The following is a 25,100-nucleotide window of genomic DNA, read 5'->3' as shown; positions in this document are numbered from 1 at the left end:
GGCTCGCCGGGGTGTTGATGCTCAGGATCCAGTTTCCAAAGGGAGGCCTCTCCGGTGAGATGGCGGAACCCAAAGCACTAAAAAGCGACGCCGTTCTTGGCAGGGAGCAAATCTACCTGAGTGGGGAACCGAGATGGGATGGTGGAATCCTTCTGGTTGCGAGTCGTAAAACCAAAGCTGTGAGGAATGGTGCCAGAGCTGGGGAAAAGGAGCTCCGTGGAGAAAGGAGGGCAGTGCTGGATTCCCCGCAAAGACCCCTCTCCTGGAATTGTCCTCCTCCGTGAGGAAGAAGCCCCCCCAATTCACGGCTGGGCATCCCCTCCCTCTGCTTGTCCCGCTGCTCTGCAGCCTCCGGCCCGAAGGGGGAGCCTTCTTGGAAACGAGGCAGCCAGGTTGGAAGGAACTGGGGAGGGGGCTCGAGGTAGCCCTGCCTCATCAGCCGTGCCCACACCCGGCCAAGTCCAAGGGTCTGGGGAAGTGCCAGTCCGCTGGTCCGTCCTTCCAGAAGGTTCCTCACCCGGTCCCTGATCACATGGGCGGTACGATGAGACCCGACAAGGCTGGAAAGCAAAGAAGACATGGGGTCATGTTCTGGGGAGGAGGCAGGGGCGATGCTGGCGAGGGGCCAGAGCTACATCAAAGACTCTACCCATGCACCTTTAGGTGCTCCTCCTGACGGTGTGGGCTCTTGGAGGTTTAGCACATGCAGGCCACTTACCATGGAGTGCTTCTGGTAAGCTGGTCTCCTGGCTTTTCCTACCTAGTGGTGAGGAGAAACTTACCATTCCCCCTGTTGCTTTCTCCCCAGATGGCTGGAACTGCGGTAAAATTCTCAGCAAGTTGGTACAGCCATAGAGGTGGCAAGCCTGCATTGGCTGCCTATACGTTTCTGAAGGTGCTGGTTTTGACCGATAAAGCCTTACATGGCTTGGGACCACAATACCTGACGGAACGCCTCTCCCGACGTGAATATACCCGGTCACTACGTTCAACATCTAAGGTCCTCCTCCAGGTGCCTACTCCGAGAGAGGCTCGGAGTGTGGCAACGAGGGACGGGGCCTTTTCGGTGGTGGCCCCTCAATTGTGGAATGATCTCCCTGATGAGGCTCGCCTGGCGCCAATGCTGTTATCTTTTTGGCGCCAGGTCAAGACTTTTCTCTTCTCCCAGGCATTTAACAGCATTTAACAACATAGGCTGAGTGTTTGTTTTTAACGGCCCCCAGAATAGCTGTTTGTATAAGAATACTGTGTTTTTATGCTTTTTATGTTCTTAAATTATGGATATTTGTTTTTAATGTTTACTGTTTTTAACTTTGGTAAACCACCCAGAAAGCTTCGGCTATGGGGCGGTATATAAATGCAATAAATAAATAAATAAATTAAATAAGTGTACCAAGCAGCTGCATCCGCTCTGCATGGGCCTTAGATGAGATTTCAAGCAGGGCCTTCAAGGTGGTGGCTCCCAACTGGGGTGCACCTTGCATGTGCTCACTAGGGTTCAGAGGGGGGATGTTCTGTCTAGCTTTCCTTCCCTACCTCTCCCTTCCCTACCCCCCCTCTCTTGTTACCTTTAAAGCTGTACATGGCTTTGGTTCGGGCTATTTGGACATCCATCAGCACCCTTATGAACCTGCCCTGGCTTTATGATTGGGCACAGAGGCCCTGCAGGTAAGATCGATCAGGTTGCCAGGCACGAGGTGGTGGCTTCATCAGTGTGGAACCCTCTTTCTCGGGAAGCACACCCAGCACTCTCACTGACAGCTTTTAAATGGGGCCCCATGTCCTGACTCTGTCAAACGGCTTTTAATTGGAACTGCTTTTAATGGCTGAAAATTTGTAAGGGCTGCTGCTATTTTATTGCTGGCGTGGAACGTTTTTTAAAAATATATTACTGGTTTTGTTTCATCTTTGCCATTGTTTCTGTTTTTAATTTCTTAATCTTTTAAACCATCTCGAAGGGGACTTTGGGCCCAAGAAAGGCGGTCTGTAGATACGTAGGAACACGTCATCCTGACTGTGGAATGATTTCCCCGACGAGGCTCGCCTGGCACCAACATTGTTATCTTTCAGGCTCCAGGTCAAGCCTTTCCTCTTCTCCCAGGCATTTAAAGGCATTGGACGCGAAGTTTGTTTTTTTAATGGACCCCAGAACTGTTGTTTTAAATGGATGCTGCTGTTTTTACACTGTTGTTTTTATGTCTCTGATGGTTTTTAAATTTTGTATATTTTTAATGTTTACAGTTTTTAGCTTTTGTGAACCGCCCAGAGAGCTTCGGCTGTGGGGCGGTATATAAATGTAAATAAATAAATAAATTGGGTGACCCCTGGCTTTTTTTTTCCAGATTCCAAAGTTAAGCCCTTCCCAGGCCTCTTAACACTGGGGAGTGACGTAAGGGCACCAGCCCTCGCAAGGCTGTTGTGCAGGAGCCACAATTACTCATGGCGAGAGGAGCAGAGGAAGAGAGAGAAGGCTGACAGAGCGAGGCGGGAAGGGAAAGCAGGGGAACGAGAGAAGAAACATACTGTGATTAGGAATAAGCCAGTCCCTGGAGCGAGCGAGACGGTGTGTGAAACTTGTCGGCTGAATCCTCAAAGGTCTGGTCTGGTTGGCAGGACCAAGCACACAGCGGCACAGGGAAGGAAAGGAGAGATGGCCAGAGAGAAGGGGGAAAGGAAAGGAAAGGAAGGACAAGCAAGGAAAAGGGAACAACAGAAAAAATAAAATATAAAAGCCATTGAGAAAGAGCAAAGGTTGCAGCCAAGATCCCCTTCACTAAGGCCACAGCTAGACCGAAGGTTTATCCTGGGATCATCCAGGGTCCGCCCCTGCCTGAGCACTGGATCCCCTGTGTGTCACCTAGGTGAACAGGTTTGACCCCTGGACGATCCAGGGATAAACCTTAGGTCTAGCTATGGCCAAAGTCTTCTCCTCTCCTTTATATCTCCGGATTCTCCCTCAGCCCATTTCTGTGAGGCATCAGGGACAGGGAACGTGGGGCCCTCCAGATGTTGGACTGCAGCTCCCATACTGCCTCCCCATGCTGGTTAGGGCTGTACTCTGACAACATCTGGAGGGCCCACGTGCCCCACCTCTGGGGTAAAGGCAGGATGGAGTGTCGCACCTGCAAGCCCAATAAAATGTTCTTTTGGGGGTACTCAGGCCTTCCAGGCACTCACTTCCCCCCAGGACGGAGTGGGGAAAGGGAATACTTGCCTCCCTGGCTTTGGCGAGTGATGCAACTTCCCATCTTTCACAGAATGGTGGATCATAGAAGAGTAGAGTTGGAAGGGGCCTATGAGGCCATCGAGTCCTACCCCCTGCTCAATGCAGGAATCCACCCTAAAGCACCCCTGACAGATGCTTCTTGAAGGCCTCTAGTGTGGGAGAGCCCACAACCTCCCTAGATAACTGATTCCATTGTTGTACTGCTCTAACAGTCAGGAAGTTTTTCCTGATGTCCAGCTGGAATCTGGCTTTTGAGCCCGTTCTTCCGTGTCCTGCACTCTGGGAGGATCGAGAAGAGATCCTGGCCCTCCTCTGTGTGACAACCTTTTAAGTATTTGAAGTGGCAGGGTTTGCGCCACTCTGAGAGGGTAGCCTTGTTCAGAATGGGGGGTCCTCTTTTTTTAAAATAGTAGAGTGGCCTTGGAAAGGAGAATCTCCAGGCACGAGGAAAGGAAGAACGGCGGAGAAGTCTAGAAGGGCCTAGAACTTCTCTGTCCAGCACATCCTGTGAGGGCATCAGCAGTGCTGTTCTGGCTGGCGTGAAATAAAACTGTTCACCAAAGCAAGGACAGGGGACCTGAGGGCCTCCAGAAGTGGTCAGACTACAACTCTTATCATCCCTGCTGGCTAGGCTGATGGGAGTTGGGAGTCCAACAAGACCTGGAGTTCGAGTCTGAAAACAGCCGGAGTTCAAGTCCAACAACATCACAGATTCCTCCCATTCCGGACAGTACGGGTCCTTCCCTGAGTAGCCTCACTGGCGTTACTGGTCAGCTTGGACAATGTTCTAGTCCTCATTGACTTGGTCAGGCCCTTTCTGAGCTGTACCACCTCAGGTGACGGTGGTGGGCCCACCTCACTGAAACCTCTTCTGAACACAAAGAACCGCCGAGCACATTCATGGGGAAAGGGTTCTAGCTTAGCCTCCTCCCTGACCTACTAGTCTTCTAGGTTCAGGGATTTTTGTGGTGGCGGTATGAAGAAGCACTCAGTCATGTCAGACCCCCATCTGGTGCCTGGACTGGGACGGCCCAGACATGGCTTTACCGGCTGAGCGAGAACAAGGCCGTTGATGACTAGCAACATGTGCAGGGTCCCATCGGGGATGGCAGCCTTGGAAAAGGTCCCTAGAAGGGGCATTTCACTGCCAGCTGTGTTTGGGACTGGAGGGGAAATCAGAGGTGTGCAGAAGTCTCTCCAGACCTTGCCGCTGGTCTTGTGGAAATGCTTTTTGCCTCGCTTGAAAGTTTTCAGATATTTTCCTACAAATCCGCCCCATGATTTGTTTGACAAGGTCACTGGTATGAGTTCTGGGGCGGCATGGGGTGAAGAAATAGCAAGCTTTTAGCCCTTCTTGTACCAAAAATTTAGCTGGAAAATTCAGTTGAATCTCTAGAACGAATCCACCCCAGACAGACTGGATTAACTTTAGACTCCAAAGGGCTGCCAAGACAACAATTTTAGCTAAGGCAACCGACCTCTCAGTCTTGTCAAAGGGACTGAGGGATACATCAAAACTTTACCAAAATTCTACAGAGAAAGGAGAGTGGGGTTTTCATCATTACGTTTATCTCCTGCCTTTTCCTCTTGCAAGGAAGCCAAGGCGGCTGACACAGTCCTCCTCCTCCTCACCATTTTATCATTACAACGATCCTGCGATGTAGGCTAGCCTAAAATCACTTGGTCAGCTTCATGGCTGAGCGGGGACTGGAACCCAGGTCTACTGAGCACCCGTCCAACACTGTTCCTACTTTACCACACTGGGATTAGCAATAGGTTCCCCATGTCAGAGAGCCTCGTGTGGCGCAGAGCGGTAAAGCAGCAGTTTCTGCAGCCGAAACTCTCCCCACGGCCTGAGTTCGATCCCAGCAGAAGCTGGTTTAAGGCAGCCGGCTCGGGTCGACTCATCCTTCCATCCTCCTGAGGTCGGTAAAATGAGTACCCAGTTAGCTGGGGGAAAGGTAATAACGGCCGGGGAAGGCAATGGCAAACCACCCCGCTATAAGGCCTGCCAAGAAAACGTCAGCGAAAGCTGGCGTCCCTCCAAGAGTCAGTAATGACTCAGTGCTTTCACGAGAGGTTCCTTTCCTTTCCTTCTTCCCCATGTCATGGGAAGCCGTTGTCTATATCTCTACCAAATCTCACAGAATCATAGAATAGCAGAGGTGGAAGGGTCCTCTAAGGCCATCGAGTCCAACCCCCTGCTCAATGCCGGAATCCACCTTAAAGCATCCCTGACAGATGGCTGTCCAGCTGCCTCTTGAAGGCCTCTAGGGTGGGAGAATCTAGGTAACTGATTCCATTGTCGTACTGCTCTAACAGTCAGGAAGTTTTTCCTGATGTCCAGCCAGAATCTGGCTTCCTTTAACTTGAAGACCTTCGTCAAAATGGTGGCTGCTGCCTGGATCCTCCTCATCTTATCCAAAGAAAATGGCAGCCCGCCCTCTCCCATTCATGGAACGACAAAGATGGTGTCTCCGTGGTACATTCCATCCCTCCGCTTTGCCCCTGTGCTGCCGCCAGCCACGGCTGACGGAGGGGTCGAGGTCAACTCACCCTGGAGACTGTTCCCGTTGGCGCTGGTGCAGGTCGGGGGAGGGGACGCTTGTGGCCGCACCACGGGGGCAAAGGCGCTTTTCTGCTTGACGGCGGAGATCATGTTGACGGGGGAGAAGGAGAAGACCCCTGCTGGCGTGGAGGAGCTGGCGATGGACGAAGCTCCCAGCGGAGGGCTGGAGGGCATAACTGGCATTGAGAGAAGAGCGGAGATCAGTTGCGGGGCGGAAGGAATTGCTTGGAACGGGAGGGAAGATTTAAGTGAGGCCGTAGCTAGACCTAAGGGTTATCCCGGGATCATCCCGGGTTCGTCCCTGCCTGAGCGCTGGATGCCCTGTGTGGCACTTAGATGGACAGGTTTGACCCCAGGACAATCCTGGGATAAACCTTAGGTCTAGCTACAGCCTTAGATGGGCAGGTTTGACCCCAGGACAATCCTGGGATAAACCTTAGATCTAGCTATGGCCTCAGTGCTGGCTCCAGGTCTGGGGGAAGGCGTCCTCCACGGGAGCCCCGTCCTCAGGAGGTCCCCTTCCTCACCGCATCTGTCACTGGCAGCTGTGCCACCTCCTCTTCCTCATCATGGCTACCACTTGCTTGCTTGTCAGGTAAAGAGCCAGGGAGCCGGGAGGCTGGGGTGGCGTCTGCTGCTGCTCCTTCTCTCACCTCCACCACTGTCTGGGCCAGAGCGAGAGGCAGGCGAGCAAGCAGGTGGCAATGGGAAAGAGGAGGCGCTAGTCCAGGGGGCTCTTAGAATCATAAGACAGTAGAGTTGGAAGGGGGCTGTAAGGCCATCCAGTCCAACCCCCTGCTCAATGCAGGAATCCATCCTAAAGCATCCCTGACAGATGGTTGTCCATCTGCCTCTTGAAGGCCTCTAGTGTGGGAGAGCCCACAACCTCCCTAGGTAACTGGTTCCACTGTCGTACTGCTCTAACAGTCAGGAAGTTTTTCCTGATGTCCAGCTGGAATCTAGCTTCCTTTAACTTGAGCCCATTATTCCGTGTCCTGCACTCTGGGAGGATCGAGAAGAGATCCTGGCCCTCCTCTGTGTGACAACCTTTTAAGTCTTTGAAGAGTGCGCTCATGTCTCCCCTCAATCTTCTCTTCTCCAGGCTAAACATGCCCAGTTCTTTCAGTCTCTCTTCATAGGGCTTTGTTTCCAAACCCCTGATCGTCCTGGTTGCCCTCCTCTGAACACGCTCCAGCTTGTCTGTGTCCTTCTTGAATCATAGAATAGCAGAGTTGGAAGGGGCCTACAAGGCCATCGAGTCCAACCTCCTGCTCAATGCAGGAATCCACCCTAAAGCATCCCTGACAGATGGTTGTCCAGCTGCCTCTTGAAGGCCTCTAGTGTGGGAGAGCCCACAACCTCCCTAGGTAACTGGTTCCACTGTCGTACTGCTCTAACAGTCAGGAAGTTTTTCCTGATGTCCAGCTGGAATCTAGCTTCCTTTAACTTGAGCCCATTATTCCGTGTCCTGCACTCTGGGAGGATCGAGAAGAGATCCTGGCCCTCCTCTGTGTGACAACCTTTTAAGTCTTTGAAGAGTGCGCTCATGTCTCCCCTCAATCTTCTCTTCTCCAGGCTAAACATGCCCAGTTCTTTCAGTCTCTCTTCATAGGGCTTTGTTTCCAAACCCCTGATCGTCCTGGTTGCCCTCCTCTGAACACGCTCCAGCTTGTCTGTGTCCTTCTTGAATCATAGAATAGCAGAGTTGGAAGGGGCCTACAAGGCCATCGAGTCCAACCTCCTGCTCAATGCAGGAATCCACCCTAAAGCATCCCTGACAGATGGTTGTCCAGCTGCCTCTTGAAGGCCTCTAGTGTGGGAGAGCCCACCACCTCCCTAGGTAACAGGTTCCATTGCCATACCGCTCTAACAGTCAGGAAGTTTTTCCTGATGTCCAGCCAGAATCTAGCTTTTCGTGTCCTGCACTCTGGGATGACCGAGAAGCCCGTGCCCCTCCCTCCCCCCCGGGGCTCGGTGTCAAACCATGCCTAACCGTTGGTGTCGGCCCTGGTTTACATCTTCCCACCCGAGGCCTCCCTGCTCCCGCGGTTCCTTCTCTGTCACTGTGAGAAACCCAATCCGTCTCTGCACTCCAGCCTTTAAGGCACTCAAAGCGGGAATCGTTTTTCACTCCCCAAATCCCTCCCACGGACATGTTGTTTCAGTTCCGCTTATTTTGCTGGAGCTCTTTGGCAACTCCTGGCTACGGGGAAAGGCAAAGGGGCTGTACAGAGGCCAGAAGACACCCCCTCCCCCCACTGCAACAGAGAGTCTCACTCGCCCCCCCTCGTCTCTGCAGGAAGGGGCTTTAGCTCGTGGTTCTCCAAGCAAATTCAATACCCCAATTATAAGAACACCAGGTTGACAGTGATGAGGAAGGAAGAGCCCTCTCTCTCTCTTTCTGCCTGAGATTGTGGTGCCAGACACAGGAACGTCAGAAGCTGCCTTCCATTGAGTTAGACCCATGGCCCATCTAGGCCAATATTGTCAACACTGACTGGCAGCAACTCTCTGGAGTGTCAAGCAGTTTTTCCAGCTACCCCAGGAGATGCCAGGACAACGCCGTGCCAGATGGACCAACCATCTGACTCGGAAGAAGGTAGCTTCCTGTACCTGCCCCACTGTGGCTACAGAGTCCTCACCAAAGTTGTTCCCTAGCTCACCCAACCCACCCACCCAATATAGCTTCCCAAACCAGAAGGACTAGAAACATGGTTGTTGGTTTTTTTGTTCTTTCTAAAGACCCAAGTTCTCCACGAGCATCCTTGTAGGCTGGTGGAAGCGGCGGGCCATATGCCCCTTTGCACAAGCCGCCGAAACTCACTGGCGTAGGGGGAGTTGGCAGTGGAGCCGTTGAGGAAACTGGGGGAGCCGGGCACCCCGAGGCTGGTCATGGCCGCCCCCGCGTAACCGTTCATGCTGGACGTGATGGTGTTGTAGTTGGTCTGCTGAGGGGTGGAGCTGGGCACGTATCCTCGTGGCGAGACGCTGCTCGTGTTGCGTGTGTATCCTGCAAGCAGAGGGGGAGAGACGCTAGCCTCCACCTACCTAGGAGGCAAATCTACAGAGCAGAAGAGGTCCATCAAGGGCTGTTTACTGTTATTATTTATTGCATTTATATACCGCCCCACAGCCGAAGCTCTCTGGGCGGTTCACATTAGCCATGATTGCGAATAGAACCTCCATGTTCAGAGGCACTCAAGCCTGGAATACGAGGTGCTGAGTCCAAACCATCAGGGATCGTGGTTGTATTCGCACCCTTAGAGGCTGGTGGCTCCGATGTCAGTGGGGCGGGGAATCCATTCCGGGTTTCAGTCAGGACTCGGAAGGGGTGATCCAAGGGAGCCTTCAGAGTTCTGACTGGTTCTGAACGAAACCCGGAGTGAATTCGCTTCCCCACCGATGTCAGACCCACAAGCCTCCACTGGAGCTTTCCTGAAGCATCTACCTGGCTGCCTATACGTTTCCGAGCCCAATTCAAGGTGCTGGTTTTAACCTGTAAAGCCTTAAACGGCTTGGGACCACAATACCTGATGGAACGCCTCTCCCGACGTGAACCTACCCGTTCACTGCACTCTACATTTAAGGTCCTCCTCCGAGTGCCTACTCCGAGGGAGGCCTGGAGGATGGCAACAAGGGACAGGGCCTTTTCAGTGCTGTCCCCCCAATTGTGGAATGATCTCCCCAACGAGGCTCACCTGGCACCAACATTGTTATCTTTTCGGCGCCAGGTCAAGACCTTTCTCTTCTCCAGGCATTTAACAGCGTTTAACAACATATACTAAGTTTTTTGTGTTTTTTTCGTTTTTTTTTAATGGGCCCCAGATCTGCTGTTGTTTAAATGGATACTGTTGTTTTTATATCTTTGATGGTTTTAAATTTTGTATACTTTTTAATGTTCCCTGTTTTTAACTTTTGTAAACCGCCCAGAGAACTTCGGCTATGGGGGCGGTATATAAATTTAAAAAATAAATATAGATAAATAAACAGGATAGTGGACTAAATCAGGAGTGTCGAACTTCAGGCCTGCGGGCCAAATTCTGGCCAACCTCGGGTACCAATATGGCTTTTGCAATTCCCCCCACCCCCCACCCAAAAAGATGGAAATAGCTGTCCTAAAACTAAGTGGCTGGCAGTAAGAACTCAAGAAGCTAAAACAGGCTGGTATTTTGGGCTCCTCCCCTTTTGCCTTTGGCCACGCCCACTGCTGGGACGCAGCCCCCCCCCCCCCCCACCGGCAGAGAGCTTCTCTGAAATTGAATCTGCCCTTTGGACTGAAAGAGGTTTGACGCCCCTGGCCTGGAAGGGCCTTCCCGGGACTGGCCCCGGACGGCAGCTCCTATGAACCAGTCACTGGAAAGCGCCACGCCCCCTGAGGCCTCCTTACCTTGCTCGGAGCCCTGTGCGGATTCACTGATGTTGATGGCCAACTGGCTCCCAAAGGAGTTGATGCCCATCATGCCCGAATGGGCGTGGTTCCCGGCCAGGGAGGTCAGCTGGTTGGGGTTGCGCGGGACGCTGTACAAGGCCTCAGCGATGTCCGCTGCTCGTTTCAGGATGATGTCCTGGGGAGGCGGAGGAGAACGGGCACTCTCACTGGGCGCGGATGAACCCACGGGTATGATCTGCCACTGGGTAAGGAACGGCCTTCCTGAAATAACGCTCATTTCTCCCCCCTGGTTTTACCACCACTCGCTCTCTGACCATAGGGAATTCCCAAGTCTCTTTTCACAGCAGGGTGACCCTATGGAAAGGAGGACCGGGCTCCTGTTTCTTTTAACAGTTGTATAGAAAAGGGGATTTCAGCGGGGGGTCCTTTGTATGCATGCAGCACCTGGTGAAATCCCCTCTCCATCACAACCGTTAAAGCTGCAAGAGCCCTGCCCTCTTGGCCAGATACAAAAGAGGGCAGGGCTCTAACTGTTGTGATGAAGAGGGCATTTCACCAGGGGCTGCGTGCGTACAATTATTATTATTATTATTATTATTTATTTATATAGCACCATCAGTGTACATGGTGCTGTACAGATAACACAGTAAATAGCAAGACCCTGCCGCATAGGCTTACAATCTAATAAGTTGTAGTAAACAATAAAGAGGGAAGGAGAATGCAAACAGGCACAGGGAAGTGTAAACAGGCACCGGGTAGGGTGAAGCTAACAGTATAGAGTCAGAACAAACTCAATATTTGAAGGCTATAGGGAAAAGAAAAGTTTTTAGCTGAGTTTTAAAAGCAGTGATTGAGTTTGTAGTTCTCAAGTGTTCTGGAAGAGCGTTCCAGGCGTAAGGGGCGGCAGAAGAAAAAGGACGAAGCCAAGTAAGGGAAGTGGAGGTCCTTGGGCAGGCGAGAAGCATGGCAACGCCTGTGAAGCAGGAGAGGCTATCCCCCATTCCACACCCGTTTCTTTATTTCTTCTCTAGCCTGCGGGAACTTCTCCGAAACGGAACCCAGACCTCGGGCCGAAAGTGCTTCGACAGCCCTGGTTTCCACGTCGCCTCTAGTCACGTCCAGAGTGTAACGTGTAGCCAGGCTGCTCTTGGCCGACACCTGGTTTTCCCATCTCCTACGAAGGGCGGCTTGAGAGCCGCGCCCCACCGTTCTGTGGTGAGCAGGCCGGAGGAGAGAGGGGGGCACGGGCGGTGAAGATTTATGCCCTGGGAAGGAAGCGAGGGGCAACGCAACGGGGGCCTTGGACAAGTCAAGCCAAGCTCTGGGCTGAGCCAGATACCTCCCACACGACGGCCTGACCCCACGCCTCCACGAGACCACAGCAATATCCGCCCAGGTGGTGCTAACCGCTACTGAGCCGTGAAAACACCGGCTGGGCCCAGTTACGGGGGTGCGGGAAGGACGGGGGCCGTGGCGAGCCCGTTACTTAATGGCCCTGGAATTCCTAATGACGAACAGATGTATGCCTAGGAGCCAGGTCCTCGTATGGGCCCAGCCAGCTCTGTGCAAGGTTGGGAGAAAGCAGAGGGGAGGGGAGCACGCAAGGCCCAAGGTATGGAAACAATTACTGGCACGGCCAGAGAACTGCGAAAGACGTTGAAACGCTCGCGAAGATCAGGGACCCTGGAACTCCGCGCTGAAGAACATTCCCTGTCCTCCAAGCCAAAGGCTGCAAATCTATGCAAATTACAAGCATTATGCACGCGCATGACTCCCTGGCCTGGGGTTATAATGGTTGGGTTGCATGAACAGTAAGATTTAACATTTATATCGCCTTTCTGGCATTCAAAGCCCTTTGCGGGTATTATCTTGGCCGTCCTTATACAACAGCCCTGCGAGGTAGGCCAGTACAGGGACTCCCATGTCGCAGAGAAGGAAGCCCTGTTAAAGGGACACGTGCGCTCCTGCGCAGAGGCGTGACGTGACACGGGGGCTTTCATTCACAGTCCCGCTCCTACGCTAGGCTCACTCTCACGCGTGAGATGATACGTGGACAGGAGAGAACGTGGGCCGGGCAGCTCCTCTTCCTTTCAGAGCTGCAATTTGTAGATTACTGCAGTGGCATCGGACCTTATTTTCTGCTGCTTCTTCCCACATCACTAAGTTAATGTCTGAATGCAGTAACCACCTGTGTTTCCTAAGTGCAAGGTTCAGATGGAAACCAGGCCTCACGGCTGCCATACCCCAAAATGACCAGAGCAGCCTTCCACCGGGGCCATCTGAGTAGCCGCCATCCTCAGGCGGCTAGGGTGACCATGTGAAAAGGAGGACAGGGCTCCTGTATCTCTAACAGTAGTGAAGAACAGGGAATTTCACCAGGTGCTGCGTGCGTACAAACCACACCTGCTGAAATTCCCTTTGCTATGCCACTGTTAAGGATACAGGAGCCCAGTCCTCCTTTCCATAGGGTCACCCTAATCGTGGCAGAGCTCACGCCCCATGTCAGCTGCCCCTCCCCACTGCCGCCCTAAGTGTCTGGGTCTGGGAGCAGAAGTGCCATTGCTCAGTTGTAGAGCGCCCCCTTTGGAGGCAGACGGCCCCGGGTTCAATCTCCAGTATCTCCAGTATCTCCTGCTAGGTCTGTGAAAGACCACACCCCAGCCTGCTTCAGACCCTGGCAAGCCCTTGACTGGAAGACCCGGGCCACTGGTCCAACTTGGTTTAAGGCAGGCTCCTGGTTGATTGCTGGTTCAGTTTTCCCAGCATGCCCCAGAGGGTTTTTACGTCAGGCACTCCAGGCATTGTGGGAAAATGAAAATGGCATCCAAGGGTCCAAGTGGAAGCAGGGCAACCTCAAACCTGGAGCTGGCCCGGGCTCCCATACCCCCTAGGCTCAATGGTGCCCAGGTGATACTTTTCAAGTAATAGAACCCCCCCCCCCATTTGGGGTGAGGAAGGGGGGTAGATATATCTGCATGTAGGGCAGGGGAGATGAACCACTTTGGGGTAAGGGGGCAGAGGACCCTCCACCCAGTCTTCACGAACCGTAAAATGTCAGTTGCATGTGGTGGGGCTTGCGGATCTGAGCCCATTGGGGGGCGGGAACACAACCCTCCACGGGCCAAATGGGGAGCCTCCGTGGGCTGGATTAGGCCAATGGGCCGGACGTTCCACACCCCTGGTGTAAGGGGTAACCGTCCCCCGCTGAAAAGCCTTTGGGTTACGAAGCACCTTCTCACAGGGCTGGTTGGATGCATCCAGTCACCCGGCCTCCCATCCTACCCCGAGGGGCTGAGAGGCTCACCTGGTTATTGTGCGGCATCCCGTACAAAGCTTCCACCAGGTCAGCTGCCCTCTTGAGTAGCACTTCCTGTGAGGAGAGAGACAAAGGTGATGTTAAGGAGGCATTTCCTCAGGGCTTTAGCGAAGGCGTCCACAACGAGACATCCTCCAGATGCATGGGGCTACAACCCTGGGTGCAAATCATACTCCCAACGCATCTGGAGGGTTATGCTGGCTGGGGATGATGGAAATTGCAATGCAACATATCTGGAGGGCACCAGGTTGGGGAAGGCTGATTTAATGGAGCTATCTATCTATCTATCTATCTATCTATCTGAAATTTAAATACATTAGGCATATTAAGCCTACCTGAATATACCTTGCAGCAGTTCCAAATGGCACCTTAGAATCATAGAATAGCAGAGTTGGAAGGAGCCTATAACACCATCCAGTCCAACCCCCTGCTCAATGCAGGAATCCACCTTAAAGCACCCCTGACAGGTGGTTGTCCAGCTGCCTCTTGAAGGCCTCTAGGGTGGGAGAGCCCACCACCTCCCTAGGTAACTGATTCCATTGTCGTACTGCTCTAACAGTCAGGAAGTTTTTCCTGATGTCCAGCTGGACTCTGGCTTCCTTTAACTTGAGCCCGTTATTCTGTGTCCTGCACTCTGGGAGGATCGAGAAGAGATCCTGGCCCTCCTCTGTGTGACAACCGTTCAACTCCTTGAAGAGTGCCATCAGGTCTCCCCTCAATCTTCTCTGAGAGCTAACCTTCTGAGAGCTAACCCGGCCTCTCCCTCGGCGGCTGCTTTGCCATTGCTCTTTTTTCGCTATGCAAACACTTCCTAGCACCACAAAATGGCCCCACCCTGGAACCGCCCCCAATAGCATCTCTGGCACTCAAAGCATCAATATGGTGGCTGTGGTAGTGGAATCTACTGGGTCCCCGTCCCCCCGCCACTTTCTCCAGAGCCTTTTGATTTGCCACAAGAAGAAGCTGAAGAGAATCTCGTGTTTTTCACGCAAGGGCTATCAATGTGGGAGGGACGGTGCAAGACAAATTCAACGTACGCTGTTTCAGCCCATGCAGTGTTTACAGAGAGCTGTGCAAAATATTCTTGAGTTTCAATTTTTCCCCCAGATCAGAAAGCAGTAAATTTGCTAGAGTAGAAACTTCCCTAAAAAGTCACTTAGATTATGCAAATATCTCCTCCAGACTTTAAAAAATCCTGTTCAATACCATTGTTTCTCTGGGCTGTTGTCTCTTTCTCCTTCCCGGATTAGTGATGTGGCTGATCCCAGCCAATTAGGGATCATATAGTTGATGGGCAAAGCCAATCAATATATCAATCACAGGCTTTCTAACTTTATTCCATAGAACACGGGGTTCCTCAATCAGCAGGTCAGTTCTAGGGGATTCATTTCTTGAAATATATCCTGTACACCTGTCTGCATTGTCCAACGATGAGAGGTATGTGTTTCTTTCAGTTCAACAGGCTTGAGAAGGATATTCTCAATGGACTCCCTCCCTGAGTACACCCACCTGCACACCACTGCGATCATGGCTGCCAATCTGTCCACCTTTCCTTCTGGGCCCAATACACACCACTTCCCAGAGTGGAAGGTTGCTTCAGAGGCCCAGGGAGAAACAGCAAGCAGGAGGCCTCGGGGAGTGGCAGTAGGGTCCCCTACTCAGACACGGGCCTTGGCAGGAGCCCTACAGTGCCGGTCTGGGTGCTGGCCCTGAAAACATGAACAGGTTCCTCAAAGTCGAAAGCTGGAAAACCAAAGGGAGAAGTGCACTTTTTCGCTGAGGAATCAACAACCCCTAAGGGAAGGCGTTTTTCTCGGCACCGATGGAAGCACATGTGAGTGCTGATGGTTCCGCCCTAGTTAGGAGTTGATTTACAACAAAGCTGATTTCAGCCTCCCATAAGAAAACGCCTTTAGTCTTTCCACTGGGCGTCTTTTCCACAGCCTCTCTCTGCGCATCATAACCACAAAGTCTCTGAACTGGGAATGGTCTGTGGCTTGGACCACAGGGCACCTCGTGTCTCTGTAGATTCCTAATAGAAGGTAACATCTAAGGACATCAGAAGAGCCCTGATGCTGGATCAGACCGAGGGTCCGTCTAGTCCAGCACTCTGTTCACACAGGGGCCAGGCAGCCGTCGACCAGGGACCAACAAGCAGGACATGGTGCAACAGCACCCTCCCACCCATGTTCCCCAGCAACTGGTGCACACAGGCTTACTGCCTCGGATACTGGAGGTAGCACACAACCATCAGGGCTAGTAGCCATGGATAGCCTTCTCCTCCAGGAATTTATCCAACCCCTCTTTAAAGCCATCCAAATTGGTGGCCATCACTACATCTTATGATAGTGAGTTCCATCGTTTAACTCTGCACTGTGTGAAGACGTCCTTCCTTTTATTTGTCCCGGATCTCCCACCAATCGGCTTCATGGGATGACCCCGGGTTCTAGTATTTTGAGAGAGGGAGAAAAATGCCTCCCTGTCCACATTCTCCACACCATGCATCATTTTGTACACCTCCCCTCAGCCTCCTTTTCTCCCAAGCTAAACCATCTGTCTGTCTGTCCATCCATTCCAGGTTAGGTGGGGCTTTAAACGGCTGGTACAAAGTATAGTGTCCTGCCAGGCTTTTACTGATTAATGCTGCTTTTCGATTTTAGACGGTTCCCCTACTTTATTGCAATGTGTATTTCATCTGTTTTGTTTGTTTGTTTCTTGTTTGGTATGGATCTGTTGTATTTTATTGGTTTTATGATTTTACTGAAAATCACTTTGAGCACTCATTGAGTGGGTGGATGATTCAGGAATAAAATGAATGAATGAATGAATAAATAAATATCCACCCAAGTTTTTCATCCTAAGGATTATTGTGTAACTTTAAGAACTGGTGCCAGAGCTGGCTTCTTTCCCTCTTCCTCTGCATTCATTTTTCCTTTAGTGTTGTGCCATTTATTTATTTATTTATTTATTTATTTATTTATTTATTTATTTATTTATTGCGTTTATATAGTGCCCCATAGACGAAGCTCTCTGGGCGGTTTAGAAAAGTAAGCCTGTCTCCAGGGTCTATATTATGTGTGTGTAAACCTGTCTGGGAGCTTCTTCTCTTGAACGGTGGGGTAAAAAGGATTTAAACCCATTAATAACTTTTGCACACCTACACAACAGAATGGGCGGAACTCAAGCTGGTCATTTCTTTCACGGCAGCTCCTTAAATTTCCCCATATGGCAGTTCTTGGCGGTCCAACCCCACATGGCCAAATCCAGCCATCTGGAGTTCTCCCAGATGGCCACGCCCCCTTTCCCGCCTCCAATTACTTGGTGATTTCCTGGTTTTTCCATGTTTCCCCCCCCCCCCCATTTAAAAGGTTGGAATGCCTCCCCTAAAGCTTAATTACTGGCAGCGAGAACTTTACGCGAAATAGGCTATGATTGGTATTCTCTGGCCCCGCCCACCCCTGGGATGCGACCCCCGAGAGCTTTTCCAGAATCAAATCCTTGGGCTGAAAGAGGTTTGACACCTCTGGGTTACCGAAACTCAGCCTGTAAGTCAGCCCAAATAAATAAACAAAATTTATTTATTTATTACATTTATACACTGCATTTTTTCCTCCTTAAGGGAACTGTAGGCAGCCTACATAATCCTCCTATCCATTCAATCCTCACAACCACAACCCTGTGAGGTAGGTTGGGCTGAGAGTCTGTGGCTGGCCCAAAGTCACCCAGTGGGTTTCCATGGCCGAGTGGGGACTAGAACCCGGATCTCCCGACTCCCAGTCCGACACTCTAACCACTACACCACACGGGCCCAAATGACCACACGGGCCCAAATGACGAGTCTTGGCACTGCGTGTGCAGCGTTTTACAAACACAAACCCTCTTCAACCGTCCTCATTCCTGCGGAAGGGACTCTGGGAACAGCAGTACCGTGCAATGGTTAGGGATCTCTTTGCAGGAGACTTTCAGTGCTCCTAGAAAGAGTGAATGTTCCCAGGGTAACTTGGGTGGAGCCAGGCTGTCAACCCCCTTTGAAAGCGGTTTATTTATTTATTACATTTATATATCGCCCCGTAGCCGAAGCTCTCTGGGTGGTTTACAAAAGTTAAAAAACAGTGGACATTAAAAAGTATACAAAATTTAAAAGCATAAAATATATATAAAAACAACAGTATACAGTATCCATTTTTAAACAACAACAGTTCTGGGGTCCATTAAAAAACAAACAAACTTAGCATATATTGTTAAATGGAGTTAAATGCCTGGGAGAAGAGAAAGGTCTCGACCTGGTGCTGAAAAGATAACAATGTTGGCGCCAGGCGAGCCTCATCGGGGAGATCATTCCATAATTGGGGAGCCACCACTGAAAAGGCCCTCTGCCTTGTTGCCATCCTCCAAGCTTCCCTTGGAGTAGGTTTAAAAGGTGAAGTGTGCACAGCCCCATCCTTGGCGGAAGCCAGGGCATCAGCGGCTGCCAGGGTTGTATTTATTGCTACTGGGGATTCTTCCTGCCCTGGTTGCATCTAGATACTGTATCATACCAAGCAAGCCATTAAAGGAATGGGCAGCAGTCACATAGAAGTACTTAGAAGGAATGCCTCCTCCCGTATGTACCTGCCCGGACCTTAAGATCATCTACAGGGGCTCTTCTCCGTGAGCCCCTGCCAAAGGAAGTGAGGCAGGTGGCTACCAGGAGCAGGGCTTTCTCTGCTGTAGCACCCCGGCTGTGGAACGAGCTCCCCAGAGAGGTCCGCCTGGTGCCTACTCTGTACTCCTTCCGTCGCCAGCTGAAGACCTTTCTATTCTCTCAGCATTTTAACACTTAATTTTAACTTAAATTTAAATTTTACGGTTCTAACTCTGTATTTTAATCTTATATCAATTTCTGCTGCGTGGTTTTATCCCAGTTGTGCTTTTTTTACTGTATTTTGTATTTGTGTTTTTAACCTGTTGGTTGTTTTATTATGGTTGTAATTTTTGTGAACCGCCCAGAGAGCTTCGGCTATGGGGCGGTATAAAAATGTAAATAAATAAATAAAATAAATAAAAAATAAATATTAGTACCTGTTTCCAGGGCATCCTGGGGAGAGCTCCCTGATGTGTTCCTTAACCCCTCGGGGGGGGGGGCTTTCCTTCCTCCCCCCACAAGCCAGCCCCACCAACCTAGAGATGACGACAACAAGCCCAGGCTGCCGGCCGGCTCTAAACTCTACATCAGGAGCTCAAGGCTATTGGATTGCTGTCAAGCTAAGTGCCAGCAATCACAAGCACTTGCTCTTCTGTCTTCTGCAATATCTCCCCGATCAATACGGTAATGGAGCAGAGGGAGGTTGCGGGGGGGGGGGGGGGGAGAGAGAGAGAGAGAGACTGCTGGTCCATCCATGCACATTTAGCTCCCGTTAAGGCGACACAAAATGCCCAGTTATTTCTGGGCAGAAGCAGCGATGAGGAGGGAAGGAAGACCGTGGGGAGATGGCCCCCTTCAAACCCATCTTTTCCACTTAGGTTGGCTACATTTGAATGGCCCCCAAAAGAAGGGGAAAAGCGGGCAGCGATTTGCATAAAATTTGCATGCGGTGCTTTTTTTTATATGTATAAATGCAGATTTAGAAATAATCCGCTATCTTTTAAATGGTGCGTCTCAGTGCGGCAGACTGTGAACGGTTGACAAGCTGGAGCGTGTTCAGAGGAGGGCAACCAGGATGATCAGGGGTCTGGAAACAAAGCCCTATGAAGAGAGACGGAAAGAACTGGGCATGTTTAGCCTGGAGAAGAGAAGATTGAGGGGAGACATGAGAGCACTCTTCAATAACTGAAAGGTTGTCCCACAGAGGAGGGCCAGGATCTCTTCTCGATCCTCCCAGAGTGCAGGACACGGAATAACGGCTTAAGTTAAAGGAAGCCAGATTCCAGCTGGACATCAGGAAAAACTTCCTGACTGTTAGAGCAGTACGACAATGGAATCAGTTACCTAGGGAGGTGGTGGGCTCTCCCACACTAGAGGCGTCAAGAGGCAGCTGGACAACCATCTGTCAGGGATGCTTTAGGGTGGATTCCTGCATTGAGCAGGGGGTTGGACTTGATGGCCTTGTAGGCCCCTTCCAACTCTGCTATTCTATGATTCTATATTCAAGAGGACACACGGCCACCCTACTTCCACACTGCAGCCTGACTGAGTTGCAATGGAGAACCTTGTTTCAGTTTTTCAGTTTTTAACTCTCGCTTGAAAACGTTTCTTTTCTTGAAAGCTTTTCAATTGTAGCGTGATCATACTAGTCTATATTAAAACCTATATCATAATAGTTTTAATGCCCCCTACCCCGGTTGGGTTTTCCCCTCCCTCCCCTGTCCGTTACTGTGATTTTAGATTGTAAGCCATATGTTAGTTTGTCTTGTTTTGTTTTATTCTGTACAGCGCCTGAACATTGATGGTGCTTTATAAATAATAATAATAATAATAATAATAATAATAATAATAATAATAATAGTAATAATTGTTCTATTCAAAATGTTTGTGTCGCTTCACACAGGATGCTTTCACCACCCTGGTGCAAACCTAAACTGAAACCACAATCCAGGACTCAGCCGAAAATCTAAGATCCTGTCCATGCACATCTGGGGAGGGGGGGAGTTTTACATGGGCCGTCAATGGTCACGTAACATTTCAAGGGTCAAGAGATCACTGTGACAACCTGCCAAACCTGTTTTGCCACAGGCAAAAGGGGACGGGGTGTGTGTGTGGTTTGCCTCACCGTCTCCCTCATTAAAAACAAGCAAAAACGAAACCCTCTGGAACTAAACACTGTTCCGTCTTTCTCCAGCCTAAAAGATTTGGAGAATTCCTCAAAGGGATTAAGCAAGGATAGGAAGGAATCCTTTAAAAAGGATCAAGAAAGCCCAGAAGCACAACCTTGGGATAGCACTGCTGGCTAGATGCTCCAGGCTTACAGCACGTGGCGGATATCCAGTCCATCACGGACACATCACTTGCTGGTAGGAAACATCCTTGTGGCATAGGAACGTCAGAAGCTGTCTCCTACTGAGTCAGACCCTGGGTGCTTCTAGCCCAGGATTGTCGACACGGACTGGCAGCAGAGGCTCTCTAGCGTTCAGGCAGGGCTTTTTCTGGAGATGCCGGGGATAAAACCTGGGACCCTCTGTCCCTCCCATCTTGGCATCTTGCATTGAACAGGGGGTTGGACTTGATGGCCTTATGGACCCTTCCAACTCTACTATTCTATGATTCTATGATCTTGCGAGCCACTGAAAGCTGAGCTGATAGGCTGCTCCAGCACGACAAGCATTGTGACATTTACATCCTGCCTTTCCTCCAAGGAGCTCAAGACAGTATATATGGTTCTCCCCACTATACCCTCACAACAACCCTGCGAGGTATGTCACTGACTGAGAGACCATGTCTGGCCCAAGCTTACTATTATATTCTTACGTTTGAAGCTGACAAATGATCAAGTGTGACTCCTTAAAAGAAAAAGGGGGGGAAAAAGGGGGGGAATGAGCTCCATAAATATTCCTTGAAAGATGCCCTGTTGTGCACATGGCATGAGACCATGGCAAGTTCCGTGGATCAGGACCTTTCCATTCCCCACAGGGATGCTGTGAAACCCAGCTCCTACTGCAGGGGAAGACACACACCATGTGCTCAACCTTCTGCACCCCTCTGGCCAAGTGGGAGTGAAGCATAAGAACATCAGAAGAGCTCTGATGCTGGATCAGACCAAGGGTCCATCTAGTCCAGCACTCTGTTCACACAGGGGCCAACCAGCCATCGGCCAGGGATGAACAAGCAGGACATGGTGCAACAGCACCCTCCCACCCATGTTCCCCAGCAACTGGTGCACACAGGCTTATTGCCTCTGATACTGGAGATACCACACAACCATCAGGGCTAGCAGCCATGGATAGCCTTCACCTCCAGGAATTTATCCAACCCCCTTTTAAAGCCATCCAGATTGGTGGCCATCACTACATCTTGTGGTAGTGAGTTCCATAATTTAACTCTGCGCTGTGTGAAGAAGTCCTTATAGAATCATAGAATAGTCGAGTTGGAAGGGGCCTAAAAGGCCGTCGAGTCCAACCCCCTGCTCAATGCAGGAATCCACCCTAAAGCATTCCTCTTATTTGTCCTGGATCAGCTTCATGGCATGACCCCATTGGGTTCTAGTATTTTGAGAGAGGGAGAAAAATGTCTCCCTATCCACCTTCTCCACACCAGGCATCATTTCGTACACCTCTATCGTGTCTCCCCTTAGCTTCCTTTTTTCCAAGCTAAACAATCCCAGCTGTCGTAACCTTCCCTCATAGGGGAGATGCTCCAGCCCCTTCATCATTTTAGTGGCCCTTTTCTGCACTTTTCCCAGCTCTTTAATATCCTTTTTTAGGTGTGGTGGCCAGAACTGCACACAGTATTCTACGCGTGGTCGCAGAACAGATTTGTAGAAAGGCAGTACGATACTGGCAGCTTTATTCTCAATTGTGCGCAGACACGCAAGCACACGAAAGCGCAATTACCATGTGCACCTGTTGTCGGTTCCTCGTGATGCATGCGCGGGAGGTGGCGCACGCTGAGGAACGAGGCAAAACTCGGCCTCATCCCCAGCCCCGATACGACAGGAAGCTTAACTATGATGAATGACCGGCTTCGACTACCCACCATCTCGCAGTCTTTGGGAAGGCAGAGAGCTATCAGCGGCAGCGCCACGGATACAGAGGTTCGCTGTCACAATTAATAACGCTCTACTGGGGAGGTGGGGAGCGGGGCCCCTCCACCAGGGCTCGCCTCAGCAGCCGGGGAACCTCTCAGCTGGCAGGGCACCCGGCCCGTCGTGCATTGGCACAGCCGTTCAAACCGACCAGGCCGCCGAGCCCTGCGCTGGCGGGACGGAAGCTCTGTTTTTAAATCACGTCCTACCGAACGTCAGAATGCACGTCTGCCTTCACCTGTAGGATATCGTTCTGAAACCCAGAGCGGATTCTTCGCCCTACTGAAATCGGAGCCACCAGCTTCCACTGACCCTAGCATTTGGTCACAATCCCCTCTAAACTACAGCGCCCCCAAACACGCTCTCTTTCTCTCTCCGCTCTCTACCTCTATTGTCTCTGGCAGCCTTGCAATTTATACTGTAAGCTCCTTGGGGCAGGGTGCCTTGTCCGCTTTTCTCATGAAATACCTAATCCGGGAGTGTTGAACCTCTTTCATCTGGAGGCCTGAATTTCGGAGAAGCTCTTGGAGCAGGGTGGGGGGAGGCAAATGAAAAGTGGTAATTCCAAAATAATCCCCCTCATAGCTTGACTTTAAGCTTTTCCTGCCAGCAGCTTTAGGGGAGGAATTTCAATCTTATTATTTGTTGCATTTTCACCCCCTTTTCCTCTTCAAAGAACCCAAGCCAGCCCTACATAATCCTCCTCTCCGTTTTATCCTCACAACAACAACCCTGTGAGGTAGGTTGGGGCGAGAGTCTATGGCTGGCCTAAAGTCACCTAGTGAGTATGACTGGCTGACCCGAACCCGGATCTCCTGCATCCTCGCTCTAACCACTACACAACACTGCCTCTCTTGAATGAGAAACCCCCCACAAAAGCTGGGAAACCATGTTTGGCTAGTGGAGAAAAGGGGGTGTTGCCCTCTGTGGAATCCTAGAGGGTCGGTTTGGGATGGGGCCAGATTTGGTGTACTTAGGGTGACCCTATGAAAAGGAGGACAGGGCTCCTGTATCTTTAACAGTTGTATTGAAACGGGAATTTCAGCAGGTGTCCTTTGTATGCATGCAGCACCTGGTGGAATTCCCTCTTCATCACCACAGTTAAAGCTGCAGGAGCCCTGCCCTCTTTTAAATCTGGTCACTCTAGTATAGCTAATGGACTCCGATGGATTCCAGAGGGCTCTGGGGGATTTTCCTGCTGATATGGCCGGTGCTCCTGTCGAAGCCCAGGTCGCTCTGTGGAATGCGGAGATGACTCGGGCGGTTGACACGATCACGCCCAAGCATCCTCTCCCTCTGAGCAGAGCCCGGTCAGCTCCTTGGTATACACCTGAGCTGAGGGCAATGAAGCAAGAGGGGAGACGGCTAGAACGCAGGTGGAGGAAAACCCGTGCTGGGTCTGATCGAACACGGGTTAGAGCTCACTATCGAGCCTACTCTGTGGTGGTGAGGGTGGCAAAGAGACAGTTCTTTTCCACCAGCATTGCGTCTTCTCAGTGTCGTCCGGCGGAGCTTTTCTGGGTGGTTCGCGGCCTGTTACACTCTGGGCCAGGGCGAGAGATGGTGGAACCCTCGGTAGCACGCTGTGACGAGTTTGCATGGCACTTTGAAGATAAAGTCGCTCAGATTCGTCATGAATTGGACACCACACTTAATGCAGCTCCACTAGTAGAGGCGTTCAGAGCGCCGTCCGGCTCAGTTTTATTGGATGAGTTTCAGTTATTGAGGCCCGAGGATGTGGACAAGGTGCTTGGCCAAGTCTGGTCGACCACCTGTGTGCTTGACCCTTGCCCCTCGTGGCTCATTACACCAAATAAGGGGGGATCGCCGGCTGGGTCCAGGAGGTTGTAAATGCCTCCTTGAGAGAGGGAGTGGTGCCGGCCTCTTTAAAAGAGGCGGTAATTAGACCACTCCTGAAGAAGCCTAATCTGGACCCGGAGGAGGTTAACAACTACAGGCCGGTGGCTAATATCCCTTTCCTGGGCAAGGTGCTTGAGCGGGTGGTTGCAGGACAACTCCAGGCACTCTTGAATGAAACGGATTATCTAGATCCATTTCAATCGGGTTTCAGGCCTGGTTTTGGAACGGAAACTGCCTTGGTCGCTCTGTGGGATGACCTCTGTCGGGAGAGAGACAGGGGGAGTGCGACCCTGTTGGTTCTCCTAGATCTCTCAGCGGCCTTCGATACCATCGACCATGGTATCCTTCTGGATAGGTTGTCTGAGCTGGGAGTTGGAGGTACTGCGTTGCAGTGGTTCCGCTCCTACTTGGATGGCCGATTCCAGAAGGTGGTGCTGGGGGATTATTGCTCTGTGCCGTGGCTCCTAAGCCATGGGGTTCCGCAGGGCTCTATCTTATCCCCTATGCTGTTTAACATATACATGAAGCCGCTGGGGGAGGTTATCCGGAGATGTGGACTGAGGTGTCATCAATATGCGGATGATACCCAGCTCTACCTTTCCTTTTCATCAAACCCAGGTGAGGCAGTGGCTGTTCTGAAACAGTGCCTGGGCACGGTAATGGACTGGATGAGGGCTAACAAACTGAGACTCAATCCAGACAAGACGGAGGTACTGTTAGCGGGTGGTTCATTTGTCCGGCGAGGTGATGTTTGCCCTGTCCTGGACGGGGTTGCACTCTCCCTAAAGGATCGGGTCCGTAGTTTGGGGGTGCTCTTGGATCCAGAACTGTCACTTGAGGCACAGGTGAACTCAGTGGCAAAGAGCACCTTTTATCAGCTTAGTCTGATATACCAACTGCGCCCTTATCTGGACAGTGATAGCCTAGCTACAGTTATCCATGCTCTGATAACCTCTCGTTTGGATTACTGCAATGCGTTATATGTGGGGCTGCCTTTGAAAACGGTCCTGAAACTTCAACTG

At 51.1% G+C, this 25,100-nt stretch overlaps 1 protein-coding gene across 2 annotated transcripts in view; it reads right to left on the bottom strand.

The window, feature by feature from the left end:
* Positions 1 to 352: 352 nt before the first annotated feature.
* Positions 353 to 25,100, bottom strand: part of LOC134405064 (transcription factor COE3-like) — a 118,875-nt gene continuing 94,127 nt past the window's right edge. The window contains exons 12-16 of one of the 2 annotated variants that reach the window (XM_063136132.1): positions 13,490 to 13,555; positions 10,183 to 10,360; positions 8,620 to 8,805; positions 5,783 to 5,971; positions 353 to 560 (exon numbers count right to left, since the gene is read on the bottom strand). In XM_063136132.1, the coding sequence (XP_062992202.1) occupies positions 529 to 560; positions 5,783 to 5,971; positions 8,620 to 8,805; positions 10,183 to 10,360; positions 13,490 to 13,555 (651 nt within the window). In that variant the 3' untranslated portion in view covers positions 353 to 528. Of the gene's footprint in view, positions 561 to 2,528; positions 2,603 to 5,782; positions 5,972 to 8,619; positions 8,806 to 10,182; positions 10,361 to 13,489; positions 13,556 to 25,100 lie in introns of those variants that run through there. The other variant, XM_063136131.1, reaches the window with a different exon arrangement.

This window comes from Elgaria multicarinata, chromosome 10, assembly GCF_023053635.1.
Source record: "Elgaria multicarinata webbii isolate HBS135686 ecotype San Diego chromosome 10, rElgMul1.1.pri, whole genome shotgun sequence".
NCBI classification, from domain to species: Eukaryota; Metazoa; Chordata; class Lepidosauria; order Squamata; family Anguidae; genus Elgaria; species Elgaria multicarinata.
The sequence above is the reverse complement of the archived record's forward strand: the minus strand, read 5'-3'. Positions and strand labels throughout refer to the sequence as shown.